At 43.2% G+C, this 21235-nt stretch overlaps 1 protein-coding gene across 2 annotated transcripts in view; it reads left to right on the top strand.

The window, feature by feature from the left end:
- The window catches only part of ADAM12 (ADAM metallopeptidase domain 12), a 388736-nt gene extending 369297 nt beyond the window's left edge, over positions 1–19439 (top strand). For both annotated transcript variants that reach the window (XM_027112934.1, XM_027112932.1), the window contains exons 22-23: positions 13205–13323; positions 17165–19439. In XM_027112934.1, the coding sequence (XP_026968735.1) occupies positions 13205–13323; positions 17165–17225 (180 nt within the window). In that variant the 3' untranslated portion in view covers positions 17226–19439. The remainder of the gene's footprint in view (positions 1–13204; positions 13324–17164) is intronic.
- Positions 19440–21235: the final 1796 nt, after the last annotated feature.

Here is a 21235-nt window from a genome sequence, read left to right as displayed (position 1 = left end):
CTGCCTCCTCTATCAAAGATAAGGTGACCATATGTGCGTCGGTTTATCTCTGGGCTTTCTATCCTGTTCCATTGATCTATATTTCTGTTTTTGTGCCAGTACCATACTGTCTTGATTACTGTAGCCTTGTAGTATACTCTGCAGTCAGGGAGCCTAATTCCTCCAGCTCCGTTTTTCGTTCTCAAGATTGCTTTGGCTATTCGGGTTTCCATACAAATTGTGAAATTTTTTGTTCTAGTCCTGTGAAAAATGCCATTGGTAGTTTGATACGGATTGCATTGAATCCGTAAATTGCTTTGGGTAGTAGAGTCATTTTCACAATGTTGATTCTTCCAATCCAAGAACATGGTATATCTCTCCATCTGTTTGTATCCTCTTTAATTTCTTTCATCAGTGTCTTATAGTTTTCTGCATACATGTCTTTTGTCTCCTTAGGTAGGTTTATTCCTAGGTATTTTATTCTTTTTGTTGCAATGGTAAATGGGAGTGTTTTCTTGATTTCACTTTCAGATTTTTCATCATTAGTGTATAGGAATGCCAGAGATTTCTGTGCATTAATTTTGTATCCTGCCACTTTACCAAACTCATTGATTAGCTCTAGTAGTTTTCTGATAGCATCTTTAGGATTCTCTATGTATAGTATCATGTCATCTGCAAACAGTGACAGCTTTACTTCTTTTCTGATTTGGATTCCTTTTATTTCCTTTTCTTCTCTGATTTCTGTGGCTAAAACTTCCAAAACTATGTTGAATGAGAGTGGTGAGAGTGGGCAACCTTGTCTTGTTCCTGATCTTAGTGGAAATGCTTTCAGTTTTTCACCATTGAGGACGATGTTGGCTGTGGGTTTGTCATATATGGCCTTTATTATGTTGAGGAGAGTTCCCTCTATGTCTACTTTCTGGAGGGTTTTTATCATAAATGGGTGTTGAATTTTGTCGAAAGCTTTCTCTGCATCTATTGAGATGATCATATGGTTTTTCTCCTTCAATTTGTTAATATGGTTTATCACATTGATTGATTTGCATATATTGAAGAATCCTTGCATTCCTGGAATAAACCCCACTTGATCATGGTGTATGATCCTTTTAATGTGCTGTTGGATTCTGTTTGCTAGTATTTTGTTGAGGATTTTTGCATCTATGTTCATCAGTGATATCGGCCTGTAGCTTTCTTTCTTTGTGACATCCTTGTCTGGTTTTGGTATCAAGGTGATGGTGGCCTCGTAGAAGGAGTTTGTGAGTCTTCCGCCCTCTGCTATATTTTGGAAGAGTTAGAGAAGGATAGGTGTTAGCTCTTCCCTAAATGTTTGATAGAATTTGCCTGTGAAGCCATCTGGTCCTGGGCTTTTGTTTGTTGGAAGATTTTTAATCACAGTTTCAATTTCAGTGCTTGTGATTGGTCTGTTCATATTTTCTATTTCTTCCTGATTCAGTCTTGGCAGGTTGTGCGTTTCTAAGAATTTGTCCATTTCTTCCAGGCTGTCCATTTTATTGGCATAGAGTTGCTTGTAGTAATCTCTCATGATCTTTTGTATTTCTGCAGTGTCAGTTGTTACTTCTCCTTTTTCATTTCTAATTCTGTTGATTTGAGTCTTCTCCCTTTTTTTCTTGATGAGTCTGGCTAATAGTTTATCAATTTTGTTTATCTTCTTAACGAACCAGCTTTTAGTTTTATTGATCTTTGCTATTGTTTCCTTCATTGCTTTTTCATTTATTTCTGATCTGATTATTATGATTTCTTTCCTTCTGGTAACTTTGGGGTTTTTTTGTTCTTCTTTCTCTAATTGCTTTAGGTACAAGGTTAGGTTGGTTATTCGAGATGTTTCCTGTTTCTTAAGGTAGGATTGTATTGCTATAAACTTCCCTCTTAGAACTGCTTTTGGTGCATCCCATAGGTTTTGGGTCATCGTGTCTCCATTGTCATTTGTTTCTTGGTATTTTTTTATTTCCTCTTTGATTTCTTCAGTGACCACTTCGTTATTAAGTAGTGTATTGTTTAGCCTCCATGTGTTTGTATTTTTTACAGATCTTTTCCTGTTATTGATATCTACTCTCATAGTGTTGTGGTCAGAAAAGATACTTGATACAATTTCCATTTTCTTAAATTTACCAAGGCTTGATTTGTGACCCAAGATATGATCCTGGAAAATGTTCCATGAGCATTTGAGAAAAATGTGTATTCTGTTGTTTTTGGATGGAATGTCCTATAAATATCAATTAAGTCCATCTTGTTTAATGTATCATTTAAAACTTGTGTTTCCTTATTTATTTTCATTTTGGATGATCTGTCCATTGGTGAAAGTGGGGTGTTAAAGTCCCCTACTATGAATGTGTTACTGTCAATTTCCCTTTTATGGCTGTTAGTATTTGCCTTATGTATTGAGGTGCTCCTATGTTGGGTACATAAATATTTACAATTGTTATATCTTCTTCTTGGATCAGTCCCTTGATCATTAGGTAGTGTCCTTCTTTGTCTCTTCTAATAGTCTTTATTTTAAAGTCTATTTTGTCTGATATGAGAATTGCTACTCCAGCTTTCTTTTGGTTTCCATTTTCATGAAATACCTTTTTCCATCCCCTTACTTTGTCTGTATGTGTCTCTAGGTGTGAAGTGGGTCTCTTGTAGACAGCATGTATATGGGTCTTGTTTTTGTTTCCATTCAGCCAATCTGTGTCTTTTGGTGGGAGCATTTAGTCCATGTACATTTAAGGTAATTATCGATATGTATGTTCCTATTCCCATTTTCTTAATTGTTTTGGGTTCGTTATTGTCGGTCTTTTCCTTCACTTGTGTTTCTTGCCTAGAGAAGTTCCTTTAGCATTTGTTGTAAAGCTGGTTTAGTGGTGCTGAACTCTCTCAGCTTTTGCTTGTCTGTAAAGGTTTTAATTTCTCCATCAAATCTGAAGGAGATCCTTGCTGGGTAGAGTAATCTTGGTTGCAGGTTTTTCTCCTTCATCACTTTAAATATGTCTTGCCAGTCCCTTCTGGCTTGCAGAGTTTCTGCTGAAAGATCAGCTGTTAACCTCATGGGGATTCCCTGTGTTATTTGTTGTTTTTCCCTTGCTGCTTTTAATATGTTTTCTTTGTATTTAATTTTTGACAGTTTGATTAATATGTGTCTTGGCGTATTTCTCCTTGGATTTATCCTGTATGGGACTCTCTGTGCTTCCTGGACTTGATTAACTATTTCCTTTCCCATATTAGGGAAGTTTTCAACTATAATCTCTTCAAATATTTTCTCAGTCCCTTTCTTTTTCTCTTCTTCTTCTAGAACCCCTATAATTCAAATGTTGGTGCGTTTAATGTTGTCCCAGAGGTCTCTGAGACTGTCCTCAGTTTTTTTCATTCTTTTTTCTTTATTCTCCTCTGCAGTAGTTATTTCCACTATTTTATCTTCCAGATCACTTATCCATTCTTCTGCCTCAGTTATTCTGCTATTGATCTCATCTAGAGTATTTTAATTTCATTTATTGTGTTGTTCATCGTTGTTTGTTTCATCTTTAGTTCTTCTAGGTCCTTGTTAAATGTTTCTTGCATTTTGTCTATTCTATTACAAAGATTTTGGATCATCTTTACTATCATTATTCTGAATTCTTTTTCAGGTAGACTGCCTATTTCCTCTTCATTTGTTAGGCCTGTTGGGTTTTTATCTTGCTCCTTCATCTGCTGTGTGTTTTTCTGTCTTCTCATTTTGCTTATCTTACTGTGTTTGGGGTCTCCTTTTTGCAGGCTGCAGGTTCGTAGTTCCCATTGTTTCTGGTGTCTGTCCCCAGTGGCTAAGGTTGGTTCAGTGGGTTGTGTAGGCTTCCTGGTAGAGGGGACTAGTGCCTGTGTTCTGGTGGATGAGGCTGGATCTTGTCTTTCTGGTGGGCAGGTCCACGTCTGGTGGTGTGTTTTGGGGTGTCTGTGGACTTATTATGATTTTAGGCAGCCTCTCTGCTAATGCGTGGGGTTGTGTTCCTGTCTTGCTAGTTGTTTGGCATAGGGTGTCCAGCACCGTAGCTTGCTGGTCGTTGAGTGAAGCTGGGTGCTGGTGTTGAGATGGAGATCTCTGGGAGATTTTCGCTGTTTGATATTATGTGGAGCTGGGAGGTCTCTTGTGGACCAGTGTCCTGAAGTTGGCTCTCCCACATCAGAGGCACAGCACTGACTCCTGGCTGCAACACCAAGAGCTTTTCATCCACACGGCTCAGAATAAAAGGGAGAAAAAGTAGAAAGAAAGAATTAGTAGAAGTAGAAAGAAGGAAAGAAAGAAAGAAAGAAGGAAGGAAGGAAAGAAAGAAAGAAGGAAAGAAAGGAGGGAGGGAGGAAGGAAGGAAGGAGGGAAGGAAGGAAAAAAAGAAAGAAAGAAGATAAAGTAAAATAAAGATAAAATATAATAAAGTTATTAAAATAAAAAATACTAAGAAAAAATTTTTTTAAAACAGACGGATAGAACCCTAGGACAAATGGTAGACGCAATGCTATACAGACAAAATCTCACACGGAAGCATACACATACACACTCACAAAAAGAGGAAAAGGGGGAAAAAATCATAAATCTGGCTCTGAAAGTCCACCTCCTCAATTTGGGATGATTCCTTGTCTATTCAGGTATTCCACAGATGCAGGGTACATCAGGTTGATTGTGGAGCTTTAATCCGCTGCTTCTGAGGCTGCTGGGAGAGATTTCCGTTTCTCTTCTTTGTTCTCACAGCTCCCAGGGGCTCAGCTTTCGATTTGGCCCCACCTTTGCATGTAGGTCGGCGGAGGGCGTCTGTTCTTCGCTCAGACAGGACAGGGTTAAAGGAGCCGCTGATTCGGGGGCTCTGGCTCACTCAGGCCGGGGGGAGGGAGGGGTGCGGATGAGGGGCGAGCCTGTGGTGGCAGAGGCCAACGTGACGTTGCACTAGCCTGAGGCGCGCCATGCGTTCTCCCAGGGAAGTTGTCCCTGGATCCCGAGACCCTGGCAGTGGCGGGCTGCACAGCCTCCCCGGAAGTGGGGGGCACAGTGCCCTGTGCTCACACACAGGCTTCTTGGTGGCGGCAGCAGCAGCCTTAGTGTCTCTTGCCCATCTCTGGGGTCCGTGCTTTTAGCCGCGGCTCGCGCCCGTCTCTGGAGCTCCTATAAGCAGCGCTCTGAATCCCCTCTCCTCGCGCACCAGGAAACAAAGAGGGAAGAAAAAGTCTCTTGCCTCTTCGGCAGCTCCAGACTTTTCCCCGGACTCCCTCCTGGCCAGCCGTGGTGCACTAGCTCCCTGCAGGCTGTGTTCATGCAGCCAACCCCCGTCCTTTCCCTGCGCTCCGACCGAAGCCCGAGCCTCAGCTCCCAGCCCCGCCTGACCCGGCGGGTGAGCAGACAAGCCTTTCGGGCTGGTGAGTGCTGGTCGGCACCGATCCTCTGTGTGGGAATCTCTCTGCTTTGCCCTCCGCACCCCTGTTGCTGTGCTCTCCTCCGCGGCCCCGAAGCTCCCCCCTCCGCCACCCGCAGTCTCCGCCCGCGAAGGGGCTTCCTAGTGTGTGGAAACCTTTCCTCCTTTACAGCTCCCTCCCACTGGTGCAGGGCCCATCCCTATCCTTTTGTCTCTGTTTATTCTTTTTTCTTTTGCCCTACCCAGGTACGTGGGGACCTTCTTGCCTTTTGGGAGGTCTGAGGTCTTCTGCCAACGTTCAGTAGGTGTCCTGTAGGAGTTGTTCCACGTGTAGATGTATTTCTGGTGTATCTGTGGGGAGGAAGGTGATCTCCGCATCTTGCTCTTCCGCCATCATTCCCTCGTCCAAATTTCATTCTTTTTAATGGCTGAGTAGTATTCCATATTAAATATGTACCACATCTTTATCCATTCATCTGTTGATGGACATTTAGGTTGCTTCCATGTCTTGGCTATTGTAAACAGCACTGCAATGAACATTGGGGTGCATGTATCTTTTTGAACCATGGTTTTCTCAGGATATATGCCCTGGATTAGGATTGCTGGATCATATAGGAGCTCTATTTTTAGTTTTTTAAGGAACCTCCCTACTGTTCTCCATAGTGGCTGTATCAATTTACATTCCCACCAACAGTGTAAGAGGGTTCCCTTTGCTCTACACCCTCTCCAGCATTTATTGTCTGTAGACTTTTTGATGATGGCCATTCTGACTGGTGTGAGGTGATATCTCATTGTAGTTTTGATTTGCATTTCTCTAATAATTAGTAATGTTGGGCATCTTTTCATGTGCCTCTTGGCCATCTGATTATCTTCTTTGAAGAAATGTCTGTTTAGGTCTTCTGCCCATTTTTTGATTGGGTTGTTTGTTTTTTTGATATTGAGCCACGTGAGCTGTTTGTAAAATTTTGGAGATTAATCCCTTGTTGGTCACATCATTTGCAAATATCTTCTCCCACTCTGTGGGTTGTCTTCTCATTCTGTTTATGGTTTCCTTTGCTATACAAAAGTTTTTGAGTTTAATTAGATCCCATTTGTTTATTTTTGTTTTTATTTCCATCACTCTAGGAGAAGGATCAAAAAAGATCTTGCTGTGATTTATGTCAAAGTGTGTTCTGCCTATCCAGTCTTACATTTAGGTCTTTAATCCATTTTGAGTTTATTTTTGTTTATGCCGTTAGAGAATGTTTTAATTTCATTTTTTTACATGTTGCTGTCCAGTTTTCCCAGCACCATTTACTGAAGAGACTGTCTTTTCTCCGTATAGTCTTTTTTTTTTTTTTTTTAACATCTTTATTGGGGTATAATTGCTTTACAATGGTGTGCTAGTTTCTGCCCCATAACAAAGTGAATCAGTCATACATAAACATATGTTCCCATTCTCCATATAGTCTTGCCTCCTGTGTCATAGATTAATTGACCATAGGTGCGTGTGTTTCTTTCTGGACTTTTTATCCTGTTCCATTGATCTGTATTTCTGTTTTGTGCCAGTACCATACTGTTTTGATGACTATGACTTTGTAGTATAGTCTGAAGTCAGGGAACCTGATTCCTCCAGCTCTGTTTTTCTTTCTCAAGATTGCTTTGGCTGTACAGGGCCTTTTGTGTCTCCATACAAATTTAAAATTTTCTTGTTCTAGTTCTGTGAAAAATGCTATTGGTAATTTGATAGGAATTGCATTGAATCTGTAGATTGCCTTGGGTAGTATAGTCATTTTGGCAATATTGATGCTTGCTATCCAAGAACATGATATATCTTTCCATCTGTTTATGTCATCTTCGATTTCTTTCATCAGCATCATAGTTTTTGGAGTAGTTGCCTCCTTAGGTAGGTTTATTTCTAGATACTTGACTCTTTTTGATGTGATGGTAAATGGGATTGTTTCTTTCTCTTTCTGATCTTTTATTGTTAGTGTATAGAAATGCAACAGATTTCTGTGTATTAATTTTGTATCCTGCAACTTTACCGAATTCATTGATGAGTTCTAGTAGTTTTCTGGTAGCATCTTTAGGATTTTCTATGTATAGTATCATGTCATCTGCAAACAGTGACAGTTTTACTTCTTCTTTGCCAATCTGGATTCCTTTTCTTTCTTTTTCGTCTCTGATTGCCATGGCCAGGACTTCTAAAACTAGGTTGAATAAAAGTGGTGAGAGTGGATATCCTTGTCTTGTTCCTGATCTTATAGGAAATGCTTTCAGCTTTCCCCCATTGAGTATTATGTTAGCTGTAGCATATATGACCTTTATTATGTTGAGGTAGGTTCCCTCTACATCCACTTTCTGGAGAGTTTTTATCATAAATCGGTGTTGAATTTTGTCAAAAGATTTTTCTGCATCTATCGAGATGATCATATGGTTTTTATTCTTCAGTTTGTTGACATAGTGTATCACTGATTTGTAGATATTGAAAAATCCTTGCATCCATGGGATAAATGCCACTTGATCATGGTGTATGATCCTTTTAATGTGTTGTTGGATTCAGTTTGCTAGTATTTTGTTGAGGATTTTTGAGTCTACGTTCATCAGTGATATTGGTCTGTAATTTTCTTTTTTTGTTGTATCTTTGTCTGGTTTTGGTATCAGGGTGATGGTGGCCTCATAGAATGAGTTTGGAAGTGTTCCTTCCTCTGCAATTTTTTGGAAGAGTTTCAGAAGGATAGGTGTTAACTCTTCTTCAGTGTTTGATAGAATTTGCCTGTGAAGCCATCTGTTCCTGGATTTTTGTTTGTTGAAAGTTTTCTAATCACAGTTTCAATTTCAGTACATGTGATTAGTCTGTTCATATTTTCTGCTTCTCCTGATTCAGTCTTGGGAGATTGTACCTTACTAAGAATTTGTCCATTTCTTCTATTAAATACATTTTATCCAACAATTTTAGAGAGAAGGTAGGTCAAAATAACTCAGCCTGCCATATATCTGGAAATGGATGGTCCACCTCCCAACTTTGGTTAGTTCTAGAATGTCTGTATTATTATGGCTAATAACATTTACTTTCTGTTTTGTAGCCATAATTCCCACAATTTTGTTACCCTTAGGTCTACATTGAAGGGATTTAGTGCTTAATCTCCTTGCCACTGAGCCATTCTTTTCCTGGCCGGCTGAAGTTCATTCTATTGGACTTCCAGAATTCCTTCCAGAAGAGCTCTTAGGAGGTATATTCCCTGAATTTTGTATGTTCAAAGACACTTGGCTGTTGCTTTATTTTTTTCAATGACAGTTTAGGCATAAAATTAACGGATCACACTTTCTTTCCCTGAAACTCTTAGATGCATGCTTCCTCTGTCTGCTCTGAAGAAATCAGAAGCTGGCTTCTTTCTTTTTTCCTTGTAAGTGACATGACTCTGTATCCTATTAATTATGTCTTAATTCTGATGAGTCTGATTCATTTCACCCAGGGAAACACTGTACACTTTCAATCCATAGGCTTGACTCTTTCAGAAAAGTTTTTACAAAATAAATCTGGGTATCTCTTCTCTCTTTACTGTTTGTTCAGATCCCGTAAGTGACACCATTTATGTATATGTTGTATCACCTTTGTCTGTGGTCTTTGTCATTTACCATTGAACTTCTCCTCATTTCCCTCAAGCTGGTCCCCACAGCGCTGACTGTGTTCAGTACCATCTTGGTCCTTGGTTTGCATTGTTGCTTTATTTTTTCCTTTCCCTTTTCACTTGACTTTTGCCAGCTTCTTTTTCATGTCCTTATGTATACATTTTTGCCAGTGGCTTCTTAGTTTGCCTTTTGTTTATCATGGTTCCTTCCTTCCTTCTTTCAGTAGTTTTGATTAATGTATCTAAATTCCTCTTTAAACAAAGCGAGGTCTTCCTGGAAAAAACAACCAGTTGCAGGACAGTTGGGGGAAAGGCCAGGTCAGAACTCAGGGCCACCTCCAAATTGCCCACCTCATGGGGGGCCATGGGACAGAGAGCTTTGAGGGATAGTGGTGGTTTGGCCTCCCCTGATTTCGGCAGAGACCCTGCCAGGTCCCCTCCCCTGCTCCAGGTGTGCACAGATGGTTGGGCTCATCTGCTGCTCCTTCAGCCCTGACACACATACATCATCTGCTCACTCTGTACTCTCATCCCCGGCAGGCAAGGTGGATGTCTCCCCCTCTGCATTTCACCAGGTTGGCCACGTAGGTGTCCCTTCCGTGGTCTCTCCTCAGCCCAGCCTGCTGGACACTTTGCATCCTTTTCTCATATATTCATGTGGGGCTATACATTTTTCTCAGAGGTGGAGTTTTGCTCCTTCTTGTGCATTTTCTTTACTGTTTTCAGGTGGTTTTAGAAAGAAGGGACCAGGGACATCTTCCAGCTAGGTGTAAAAGTGCTCTTTAAAGGACCTCTGCTTTTTCTGAATAAAGAGTAAAAAGAAGTTGAGGCATTTCCCAGAGAATCAGTTGTCCTTGGTGTTATCGTGAAGTGTGTATTTCTACAGGGCCAGGGATGGGCCAGATGGTGAGTAGTGTTTATGCTGCCCCCCGGCCCTGCACGAGCTCACCAGGGATCTCTGTGGCATCTCTGGCGTTTTCCTGTGATAATACCCAGTCTTCCTGGGGAGATCCCTCTGGACAAGCAGGACGCGCTTATTCTTGCTGATCATGCAGAAGGAGATAACAGCTGAGAATTCTCTGTGATGGTCAAAGCAAGGGGCTATGTTTGGATCTAAAAATTTGTTCTCATCCCTCTAAAAAATTTGAAATATGTGGCTTTTGCTGAAACATGAGCAGAAAATGGAGAAATGAGACAACTCTATTTAATAACAGATCTCGATTTTTCTCCAGTACCTAGAAGTTGAGAAGGCAGAGAAATGGGGGTCTGAACTCATTTCCTTGTTTAAAATGAAAATCAGTCTAAAGAAATGTTTATTGAGTGTGAGCAACTTGGCCTGGAGTCATTCCTCAGCTCCATTTCCATGGCTTTTTGTGGCCAGGCTGGATCGGACGTCATTGGGAAAGCCCAGGTTCAGGTTTTGCAAAGGCAGCTTGAAAAGCAGTGCCTAAAAGGGAGTGTGGAAGTCCCACCCCTTTCTGCAAGGTCAAGGCACATGCAGCTGGTGCTTCTGTGCAAATGTTTCATGGGCTCCATGCCTGGTCCCTGAGGAAGGAGGATACATCATCTTTGACTAACCCCGCTGTTCCATGATGCCAGTTTGTCCCAGTTGGGCCCGGTGGGAAGCTGGCATCTTACCTAGGCAGCTACCTGTTTCATGTTTCCATCAAAACCATGTCATGGGCATGGCAGGAGGGAGGGGGCTTGGTGCCTCTGCTGAGCCCAGGTTTGAATCAGAACTTTCAATCAATATCTCCACTGTTTGGGCTTTTATCACTATGGTGACCATATAATTTGTCCTCTAAACCAGGGCACATGAGAAAGTCTATGATTAATAAATTAAACACAGCCGTAAATTGGGAATGTCTCCAGGCAAAACCAGAATGAATGGCCAACCTATCTCCTAAGGTTCCGTGATAAATCCAAATATATTGTGATACACTGTAACATACATCTCACTTTTTCTCCAGTAGTGTAATAAAAACCTGACATTATCTTTACTACCAAGACTAGATATTTATTCATACTTAGCGGCAAAGGTAGTATCATTTAGTAATGAATTCTTTAATCCTCAGATGTGGATGCGTGCATTCATCTTTACATCCACATATTAGCGTGCTCATTATTTTCTACCACCTTATAGGAAATGGAGCTTGGTTTAGTGCCATGGTTTATCACCCAGTGTTTGTTGGGAGGATTATGGTGCTTTTAGATGGTTGAATTCACTCCTTCAATAATAGTAGTTGTGAAGCAGTAGCAGCTAACACGTATTGGTCGCTGTGTGCCAGGCTCTATGCTAAGAGATTAACAGATAATCTCTCCCTGAACCCTCACATCATCTCCTCTCTACAACTTAAAGAAGTTAAATAACTTGTGTGCTCTCAGAGCTTGTAAGCGCAGAGCCTGGTTGGGTATACAAACAGCCTGACTTCGGTGCTTGTGCTCATTGTATGGTCTGTATTTCCAGTGAACGTTGTGTTCTATTTTACATTCAACAGGCTGTTAATATTTCCATTAATGAGAGCTGATGTAGAAATGGCACTTGTAAGTCTGTTCCTTGTTCGGTGGCTCCTTCCTATCCCAGTTTCCCCATTGTTTCAAGTTGCTGTATTTTCCATACAGCTGTGGTTGACAGACTCCTGTGGTAGCTTCCTTTGCTTTATAAAGCTATGTTAAATTGTGACTATATTGTCGCCTTCTTTTAACTGAGCTCCGATTGCTGCGGAGATATAATTTTAGTGGGATGATTACTATGAGAAATTCAACTCGTATGTGTTTAAATCATCTTGAGTATTCTGGATGTATGGAATACTGAGTTCCATGACAGTGTATGAGGTCATCTGTTTATTAGGATGTCCTGTCTTCCTTGAGTTTCTAGCACCATTTCCTACAGACTTTCTGTATACGTGTGAGTGCTTCTGTGCTCCAAGGACCAGCACAGGTGGTGCCTTGATGCCTATGTTCACCCTGGGCCCAAAAGAGAGTGTTATCAACACTCACTGACTTTCCAACCTGGCTCCAGTGAGCCCCACTCTCACAGTAGCCAAGGAAGGGACCCCAGGAACACAAGTGCCTTTTTCTTTGCGGTGTGTGGGGGGGGGGGGGTGCCGGGTCTTAGTTGCGGCAGGTGTGCTCCTTAGTCGCGCATGAAAGCTCTTAGTTGCAGCATGCATGTGGGATCTAGTTCCCCAACCAGGGATCGAACCTGGGCCCTCTGCATTGGAAGCACGGAGTCTTAACTACTGCGTCACCAGGGAAGTCCCACAAGTGACTTTTAATCATTGTTATCTATATTCTGGGAGCTTCCCATACATTACTTTAGTCCTCATAACAGTGCTATGAGATGGGTCTTGTTTTCTCTCACTTTACAGACAGAGAGGTTGAGGTTCAAAGAAGTCAAGTGACTTGCACAAGTCCCAGAGTATTGGTATTTGTACAAAACCCAGAGCAGATACTCCAAGTTCATGCTCTGCCCACCTTCTGCCAACTCCCTCACTGGCCTCTGGTCAATACAGCACCGCCCCCATCAGCTTCCTTACAGAACAATATCTGTCCCTCAAACGACTGTGTCTTGGGTTTTCCTTCTGGGTGTCATTTTCCAAGCCAGTTTGTGACTCTCTGAATGAACTATTAGAAAATATTTTGGTAGCAGAACCTTTGTGTATTTCATGGAGGGATGTTACTGACCCCATCCTGATGGGTGAAGGATGGTCACCTTCATTGTCTGGTTCGCCCACAGCTGAACAAGTTCTGTTACAGGATTCTGGCAAATTTGAGGCAATGAATGTGTTCTTTGAAAAGATTTTCACCATCTTCTCATGTTAGGCCTTTATAAATTGAAAAGAAGCCTAAAAGCACAGGAAAGTTTACATCCCCTGGGTAACACTGGCCCAGAAGCACCAGCATCAACTATACTTCCAAGTCCTGGGAACAGCATGGCAGCTGAAGACCCATATTTGAGTGACTGTAACTAAATGATGCTATGGTTAAATCTTTAACACAGGTCACCCACCCTCACACACACACACACACACACACACACACACGCACCACCACCACACCTGTGCTGTTAGATGATCGTATTCAGAAAGATTACAGTAAATGAAACTTGGGCTGTGTAGCAACTTAACCACTCTGCTCTCTCTATCCCACTCTCCAGGGGACTCTAACAGCTCCTGAGGTCAGTGTCTTGTCCGAGTTCATGGAGCCGGTGATCAGACATAATCTTGTGGTTTATTGCAGGGAACTCGTAAGCCAAACCCTCCTCAGAAGCCTCTGCCTGCAGATCCTTTAAGCAGGACAACCCGGCTTGCCAGGACCCCGGGACAGCAGGAGTCTGGGCTCCGCCGGGCGCCCATCAGGTTGGTGTGATGCACCCATGTCCCTCTTTTTCTCCCCAAAACTATGTGGGCGCAGCTGCACTGAGCCATGCTTCTCAAGCCACAGGAGGACATGGGGGTGGCGCTGGCGGCTGTGCGTCCTGCACTCCCCACCCCTGGGAACGATATAAAACAGACGTGAGGACGAATCTAAAGAATAAGCAGGAAGCAGCTGGGAGCTATAATTGTAGGCATCACATGTCACTCTTAGCAATGATCCCAGCCTACCCGTGAGACCAACTCAAGATCAAGTAGAACAGATCCCTCAGAGCTGTGCCTGTTGATCTGGGCTGCGTCACGTCCCCCAAGGGAGAGAAAGCCAGCAAGTGGTGCGATATTATGAAAGCTGGACACCTACCTCCAGAAATCCCACTTGGACCTTGATGGCCTCTGCCCAACCCCTGGGATCCCGAGACACGAGGTGAGGTTGGAGGGTCATGGATGAAATAAGGGGAATGTAAGAAGTCAGGCTAAAGAAGCTGCTGGGCAGGGGTAACTGGGAGCTTCCCCCTCAGCCGGCACAAGGAATCACCTTTGAAGCCTCAGCTGCAGCTGTGGTCATGTCCTACGCCCTCCCCGAGGGGTTGAGGGCACAGCCCTGAATCTGGGCTTGGGCAGCAAGGCTCAACCCAGTGGTGTGCTGGAGCCGACCCACACTGCTTTGCAAGAAGTATTAATTTCTAGGAATTTTGCAAGCTAGGTGTTAAGCCTAGCCATTCTTCAAAATGATATAAGCTGGCAGTGATACCAGTTACACTGAGAACAAAGGAAAGAAATGCTCAAAGCGCCTCACCTCCATTTTTTTTTTTTTTTACTATATTTTACAGCAATCCACATTTTTTTAACATCTTTATTGGAGTATAATTGCTTTACAATGGTGTGTTAGTTTCTGCTGTATCACAAAGTGAATCAGCTATACGTATACATATATCCCCCTCCCTCTTGTGTCTCCCTCCCACCCTCCCTATCCCATCCCTCTAGGAAGACCAAGCTGATCTCCCTGTGCTATGCAGCTGCTTCCCACTAGCTATCTGTTTTACATTTGGTAGTGTATATATGTCCATGCCACTCTCTTACTTCATCCCAGCTTACCCTTCCCCCTCCCCGTGTCCTCAAGTCCATTCTCTACATCTGTGTCTTTATTCCTATCCTGCCCCTAGGTTCTTCAGAACCATTTTATTATTTTTTTTTAGATTCCATATATATATGTGTTAGCCATACAGTATTTGTTTTTCTCTTTCTGACTTCACTCTGTAGGACAGACGCTAGGTCCATCCACCTCACTACAAATAACGCAATTTCGTTTCCTTTTATGGCTGAGTAATATTCCATTGTATGTATGTGCCACCTCTTCTTTATCCAGTCATCTGTCGATGGGCACTTACTTAGGTTGCTTCCATGTCCTGGCTATTGTAAATTGTGCTGCAGTGAACACTGTGGTACATGACTCTTCTTTGAATTATGGTTTTCTCAGGGTGTATGCCCAGTAGTGGGATTGCTGGGTCATATGGCAGTTCTCGCAACCCACATTCTTGAGATTACTGTATCTGTCATTCCTATGTGATGAAAATGCCATGCCATGGTGGCCACTGCACATCTCTTCCATGTTCAGTCACATCATGTTGGGAGCATGAGTATTTATACCGTGGAAATCAGCAAATGCTATGGTTAAATCTTTACCTTCCCCCCAGTGGTGGGTAGTTAAACATTTACCAGCACACAGATGGGTTAAACCCTCAGCCAAAACATCTACCCCCTGAGCAGGCAGCTTGCTTTGTGAGCTGCAAAGAACCAAAGGTAGGTGTTGGCCAGGCCCTGGGTTCAGTAATTCAGCATCTCTGAAGGGAAATGCTACACGCTCATGATTTCATTACAGCTCTTAGGAAAAATGTTTGGCCCACGAAAGAGATAGCTGCCTAATATAGCTCAGATAAAGCCGGTCAAAGGGTCAGGACAGTGGTTTCATTCCCGACTACACAAGTACAGAAAAACTCCAGAGCATCCTGATTATTTCCCTGTGGTTTGTCCACTGAGCTTGCAGTTACTTTTCTTGTTCAAAAGGAAAAAAACACCACTTGACATGGAGAGGGGAAGGGCCTCTCTTTTTAAATTTATTTTATTGAAGTATAGTTGATTTAGTGTTAATTTCTGCTTACAGCAAAATGATTCAGTTATACATATATTCTTTTTCATATTCTTTCCATTGTGGTTTATCACAGGATATTGAATATAGTTCCCTGTGCTATACAGTAGGACCTTGTTGTTTATCCATTCTACATATAATAGTTTGCATCTGCTAACCCCAAACTCCCACTTCTCTCCCCCACCCTCTGTCCCCCTTGGAAACCACAAGTCTGTTCTCTAGGTCTGTGAGTCTTTTTGTTTTAGTAGATAAGTTCATTTGTGTCATATTTTAGATTCCACACGTGAGTGATAGCAGATGATATTTGTCTTTGGCTTACTTCGCTTAGTACGATAATCTGTAGGTCCATCCATGTGGCTGCAAATGGCATTAGTTCATACTTTTTTTATGGCTGAGTGGTATTCCATTGTGTATATACCACATCTTCTTTATCCATTTCTATGTCAACGGACGTGGAGGTTTGCTTCCAGGTCCGGGCTGTTGTGAACACTGGGGTGCATGTCTTTTCGAATTACGGTTTTCTCCAGATAGATATATGCCCAGGAGTGGGACTGCAGGATCACACGGCAACTCTGTTTTTAGTTTTGTAACATAGTGGCTGCACCAGCTTACACTCCTACCAGCAGTGCGGGAGGGTTCCCTTTTCTCCACACCCTCTCCAGCATTTGTTGTTTGTAGAGTTGTTTGGTGATGGCCATTCTGACTCGTGTGAGGTGATACCTCACTGTAGTTTTGATTTACATTTCTCCGATAATTAGTGATGTTGAGCATCTTGTCATGTGCTTTTTGGCCATCTGTGTGTCATCTTTGGAGAAATGTCTGTTTAGATCCTCCGGGGAAGGCTCTCTTTTTAAATGACCTCAAGCAGTGGCCAGTTGCTGACATCAGTGCAAGCTGGCTTTGGTCTCCTCCTGGAAGGAGAACCCTCTGTATGTTCATTTCCGAGGGATCCCACATGCCCAGCTTTGCTCTGGAGCTGCACTAATACAGTAGCCGCTGGGCACACTGTGGCTGGTGGAAGATAAGATATGCTGGCAATGCAAATACACGCTGGATTTTTTTTTTTTTTTTTGGCCATACCTCGCAGCATGCGGGATCTTAGTTCCCCAACCAGGGATCGACCCCGTGCCCACTGTAGTGGAAGCATGGAGTCCTAACCACTGGACCACCAGGAAATTCCCCACAGTGGCTTTTGAAGCGTCAGTACCCCAACATGTCAACTATATCATTAATAATTCTGTATGTTGGTGACACATTGAAATACTATTACTCTGGATAGAGTGGGTTAAGTGAAACATAACTAAAGTTAGTTTTACCTATTTTTACTTAAGACTGTTACAAAATTTAAAGCTACACGTGAGGCTCACCTCTGTGGCTTGCACCATTTTTCTGTTGAATGGCACTCTTCTCCTGTGGACGGACGGGAGCAGTAGCTTTGGAAAGGGTCCTAAACGGCTGAAGATGCTGCAGCCCTCAGCGAGGTCCCTTCTGGGATCTGCAATTCCTGCTGAAAGCAAGAGGGGTCTCCAGCCCCCAGGGCAGGGGGTGGGGTCCGATCCTGGAAGCGCGTCACAGTGCAAGAAAAGGCATCTCCAACCCGGGCGTCTGTGTCTGCAGAAATCGCTGGCAGGGCCTCTAACTATAGTTTTGTTTCCTACTCTCTGGTTGCTCTTCCTGCAGACCTGCTTCCAAACAGCCCCATCAAGTGCCCAGAGCCACCCACATCGCCTATGCAAAGTGAGAAGCAAGCCAACAGCGTTGTTCAACAGTGAAGACAGAAGTTTGCACTATCCATCTCTCAACTCCAGTTGGAGTTACTTTTTGTACCAACTTTTAGAATTTTTTTAATGTTTCAAACACCATGATTTGAAGAACTTTGAGCTACTGCCGTCGGTGCTGTGCTGTGCTATGGTGCTGTGTATACTTTTACTTGCTCAGGTACTTGTAAATTATTAATTTATGCAGAATGCTTGCTACAGCGCAGTGCGCTGTAGTGGGCGTTTTTTTTGTGTGTTTTTTTTAAAACCATCACTGAGTTTTCCATGGAAGGAAGGCTTTTTGTGCTTTGAATAGTTTAGTGAACTTGAAATATCGTGCTTTATGGGATTCTGGACAGGATGTTTACTTTTTGAAGGAGGCTGTATTGGACAGCAACTCCGCAGCTACCCATGGCTGTGGTTATGGTACCAGACACAGCTCAAGAGACCCCAGGTAGAGCCTCGAGTGATTTTCTGGAACCCCTGCTCTCAGGCCAGAGCCTGGCTTCTGGTCCAGCCTATGCTTGGCTTGCAGGGATAACCTGGGCCCTGTCACAGCTGATAGGTTGGCCCACCAGGGTTATTATCCCTTGAAGCTCTAGGGTAACAGGGAAGGACCTGGCTTCTGGCCAGGAAGCTTTGGAGAGAACCTGGGTTGCGGAAAGGAATTTTAAGGTGTGGCCGCACCAGTATAGAGACTGGAACACGAGGCCAGCCAGAAACTTGACCTTGAGCTCACCAGCCCTGAGAGCATTTGGAGAGCAGGCAGAGAAGTTTGAAACACCAAGAACTTCTTTCCCTGGCTGCCCTTTAAGGAGTGCTGGCGTCAGCACCTTATTTAGATTGGGAAAGGTGGTGCTTCTACAAGACAGCTACTGCCCAAGCACTGCAAACCTCCATCTCCCTGTACTGCTTGGAGCTAAACAAATTACCACCTTGTGTTCTCGACTATAATACAATGACTCTGTGTTCCGACAGATCGATGAGGCTTTCCGTGGAGCACAACTATTTTCAGATGTGAACCAGTAACCAGATCTAGTGAATCAATTCTGTAGATAAAACTCTTCTTTTACCACAAGGTTCAACTGATTAAAATTAGGCAGAATCCCTGGGCTTGCAAAAACTGCAACCAAATGGAATGCTCTGCTCATCGGGACAGGTTAGGGTCTGCCATCCTTGTTAGTACATGTTGAACGAAGAACCCTAAGTTACTATTAAGTTCTCTTTGGGGCATCTTATTTTCCCAACTTGGCTGAGGAAATCTTTAAAAGATGTTTTTGGCACAGAGTCGGAATCTATTTCTTAAGCACTTACAACTTACCTGTTGAGCGTCACAGAAACGGGATAAGGAAATCAAAGTCGTGATCAATAGTCACGAAGCGCAGTCTTGGGCAGCAGCCTTTCACTCTTTAGATGTCTGACTGGGGAGCCATTTCCAAAAGGAGATCTTGAAGATGCTTGTATCTAAGGGCATGAAAATTACAAAATGACTCAGACAAGGTAAAGTACTATTATGCCTCTGTCTGCCTTCTAGTGGGGTCACGTGCGACTGGTTTTCACATTAGAAGGCAACTGACAGCAGTTCCATAATCCACTCTGTTTTATGAGAGGGACTTCATCTGGGGTCATTTCAATGGTTTTTCTACGCCTTGAAGCAGAAAGACAAAACGTACCAAGAATCTTGGTTTGCCTTCCAGAAACAAGAGTGCATTTAACTTTCCCCGTGTTCCCACTGTATCCAGGCAACAGTATTCACGATCGTGGATAAACTCAATAAAATCCATGTCACACACACATACACACACACACACACAAAAGGGAACTCGGCTCTAATACATTCCAACTCTTATAGCATGCAACTGTTCATTATACATTTATTAATTTCTTAAAACTATAAAGCCATGTTAGAAACTATTACTGCTGAGGAGTACATACAGAATTACTATAACTGGTATTATATTTGGTAACTATACTAAGGCCAAAACATATGCTGTTGAAAAGTTTACAGAATTTTTATGGTGCATCATGTGGGTATTGTCTTCGTAGATGCCCAAATCCTTGCAGCTGGCATTGTAGCCCCTTCTGCTAGTGCAAGGAAGAGGATGTGAACTTTTTTTGTCTGTCCTTAATTATAATTCCTATGCTTCTATTTCAGAGAACCAGGAATAGTTTGATATTAAAGGAGATTAATGCTGTGATCTTACATCTCATCATCGATGGCCGCTTAGGGGCCACGGCTGATGACACATTCTTCTCTCTCCACAGTACTAAGTGCTTCTCCAGAGCCACGCAATTTATTTCTGGAAAAGAACATAGTTAAACCTAATATCCCCTTACAATACACAGATAATATTATTAGAGGAACAATACTTCCAAATGCAATATTTATCAAATGAAGCATATTAAACAATAACTTTCATTTTAATATAACTTAGGAAAGTAATAACCAGGTTGTTTCGGGGGGGGGGAGCTATTCCTCCCCCTTTTTATATCCTCATAGATGATAGAAACAAAAGTTAATGCTTATATTTCAATGGCAGTCTATTTTTAATATTTTTTTAATTGTATAGGCATGAATAATAGAGTTGACGGGGGCTTAGAAGGCCCTCGCTGAGAAAGTCAGCATGCCTCGACACAGAGCAGGCCCTAAGGGTAGTCACTTTCCTTCCTCCATCTCCTGAGAGTTGTAGGTTACATGACCCCACTTTACTGGGAAGTAAAGTAGATGGTTAATCTTCCAGGCATCCTACTGAAAAATTTATCGCCTGAAATTTTGTGTAACAGTTTGTTTTCCTGACACATGGAATCAGATGTGTAGCAACCTCCATTGTCAAAATGTGCATATAGAGATTACGCTTCCCAGTGCGGATTTTTCCAGCTTACACATGTGGGATGACATCACAAAAAACCACAAGAGCAGCAAATTAAACTACATGAGAATAAATACTCCTGACTAGTCTCAAAGGGGACATTTTTATGCCTTCTTAACTTTATTAGGAATTCTCAGCCTGAAACCGGAGTCCATTGTTCCGGCAAATCAGTACAACACATCCGTGTAACCCCTAAGAGAAGAGCAGCTCCAGCTCTGCCCTGGGGCAGACCGTGCTTAGGAGCCTGTGATCTCCATGGTGCTAAACAGAGCCTGGTGCTGGCCCGGCGGGAATTCTCAAGCATCTCCCTGCCATCTCTCCACTGCTGTTTACAAAGCACTCTGAGCCACTGAGACCCCGACACCCAAGAGGGCACGATGCCTGGGCAGCAGCCTGACCCTTCGCAGGCTTTCAGCAGGAGGCTTATTTCGCTTAAAACGTGGGCTCTGGAGGGCGCCCCAGGTGTTCCCTAGCAGGAAGCCTAGGGCTGACTCGGTCTGGAGGTCCTTCCTCACTGTTATCAAACTGACCCCAACCAGACACAAGTAACCCAGATAAACGTTACACCCAGAAGTCTGCCGGTGCCGACCCCCGGGGGTGACTCAGGCTGTGCGTCCCCCGCACGATGGCTGGCTGCCAGCTGCCATCTCTTCTCCTTCCCACAACTCACGAGCAGGCCATGAACGCATCTGGACACAGGCAGCCTAGGCTAATACGTCTCTTGGTCACTTCTTATCACCCAGACACAAGTTCCTTCCCCAGGCCCAACCCAGCACCGAGGCCTCTCCCATCTCTGACAGATCTCGGCGTTTTTAGCTACTTCAGGTCAGCCAAAGTGGTAGCTGCCCCACAAGTCCACCCATCGGACACCCACAGCCCAGCCTCCTCCAGCACCGCAGCCTGGAGCAGCGCTGCCAGCTCCCCCACCAGCCTGGACTCCAGCAGCGTCCCTCCCCCAGGAGGGACGCTAAAGACTTCTATCAGAAGGGGGAGTTGGCCATAGAAAATCAGTTCACCTCCAATTACAAAATTCTCGCGACTCACTCTACAGTTCCCACTGACATCTCTTTCTTTTAAACCTATTTGAAAACTCTGACAGTCATACCAGTAACAACAAGCTAAGG

Source organism: Aethalodelphis obliquidens, unplaced genomic scaffold (genome assembly GCF_003676395.1).
Source record: "Aethalodelphis obliquidens isolate GAN/ISIS:26980383/991018 unplaced genomic scaffold, ASM367639v1 scaffold11, whole genome shotgun sequence".
NCBI classification, from domain to species: Eukaryota; Metazoa; Chordata; class Mammalia; order Artiodactyla; family Delphinidae; genus Aethalodelphis; species Aethalodelphis obliquidens.
This window is presented reverse-complemented; position numbering and strand designations above follow the sequence as displayed.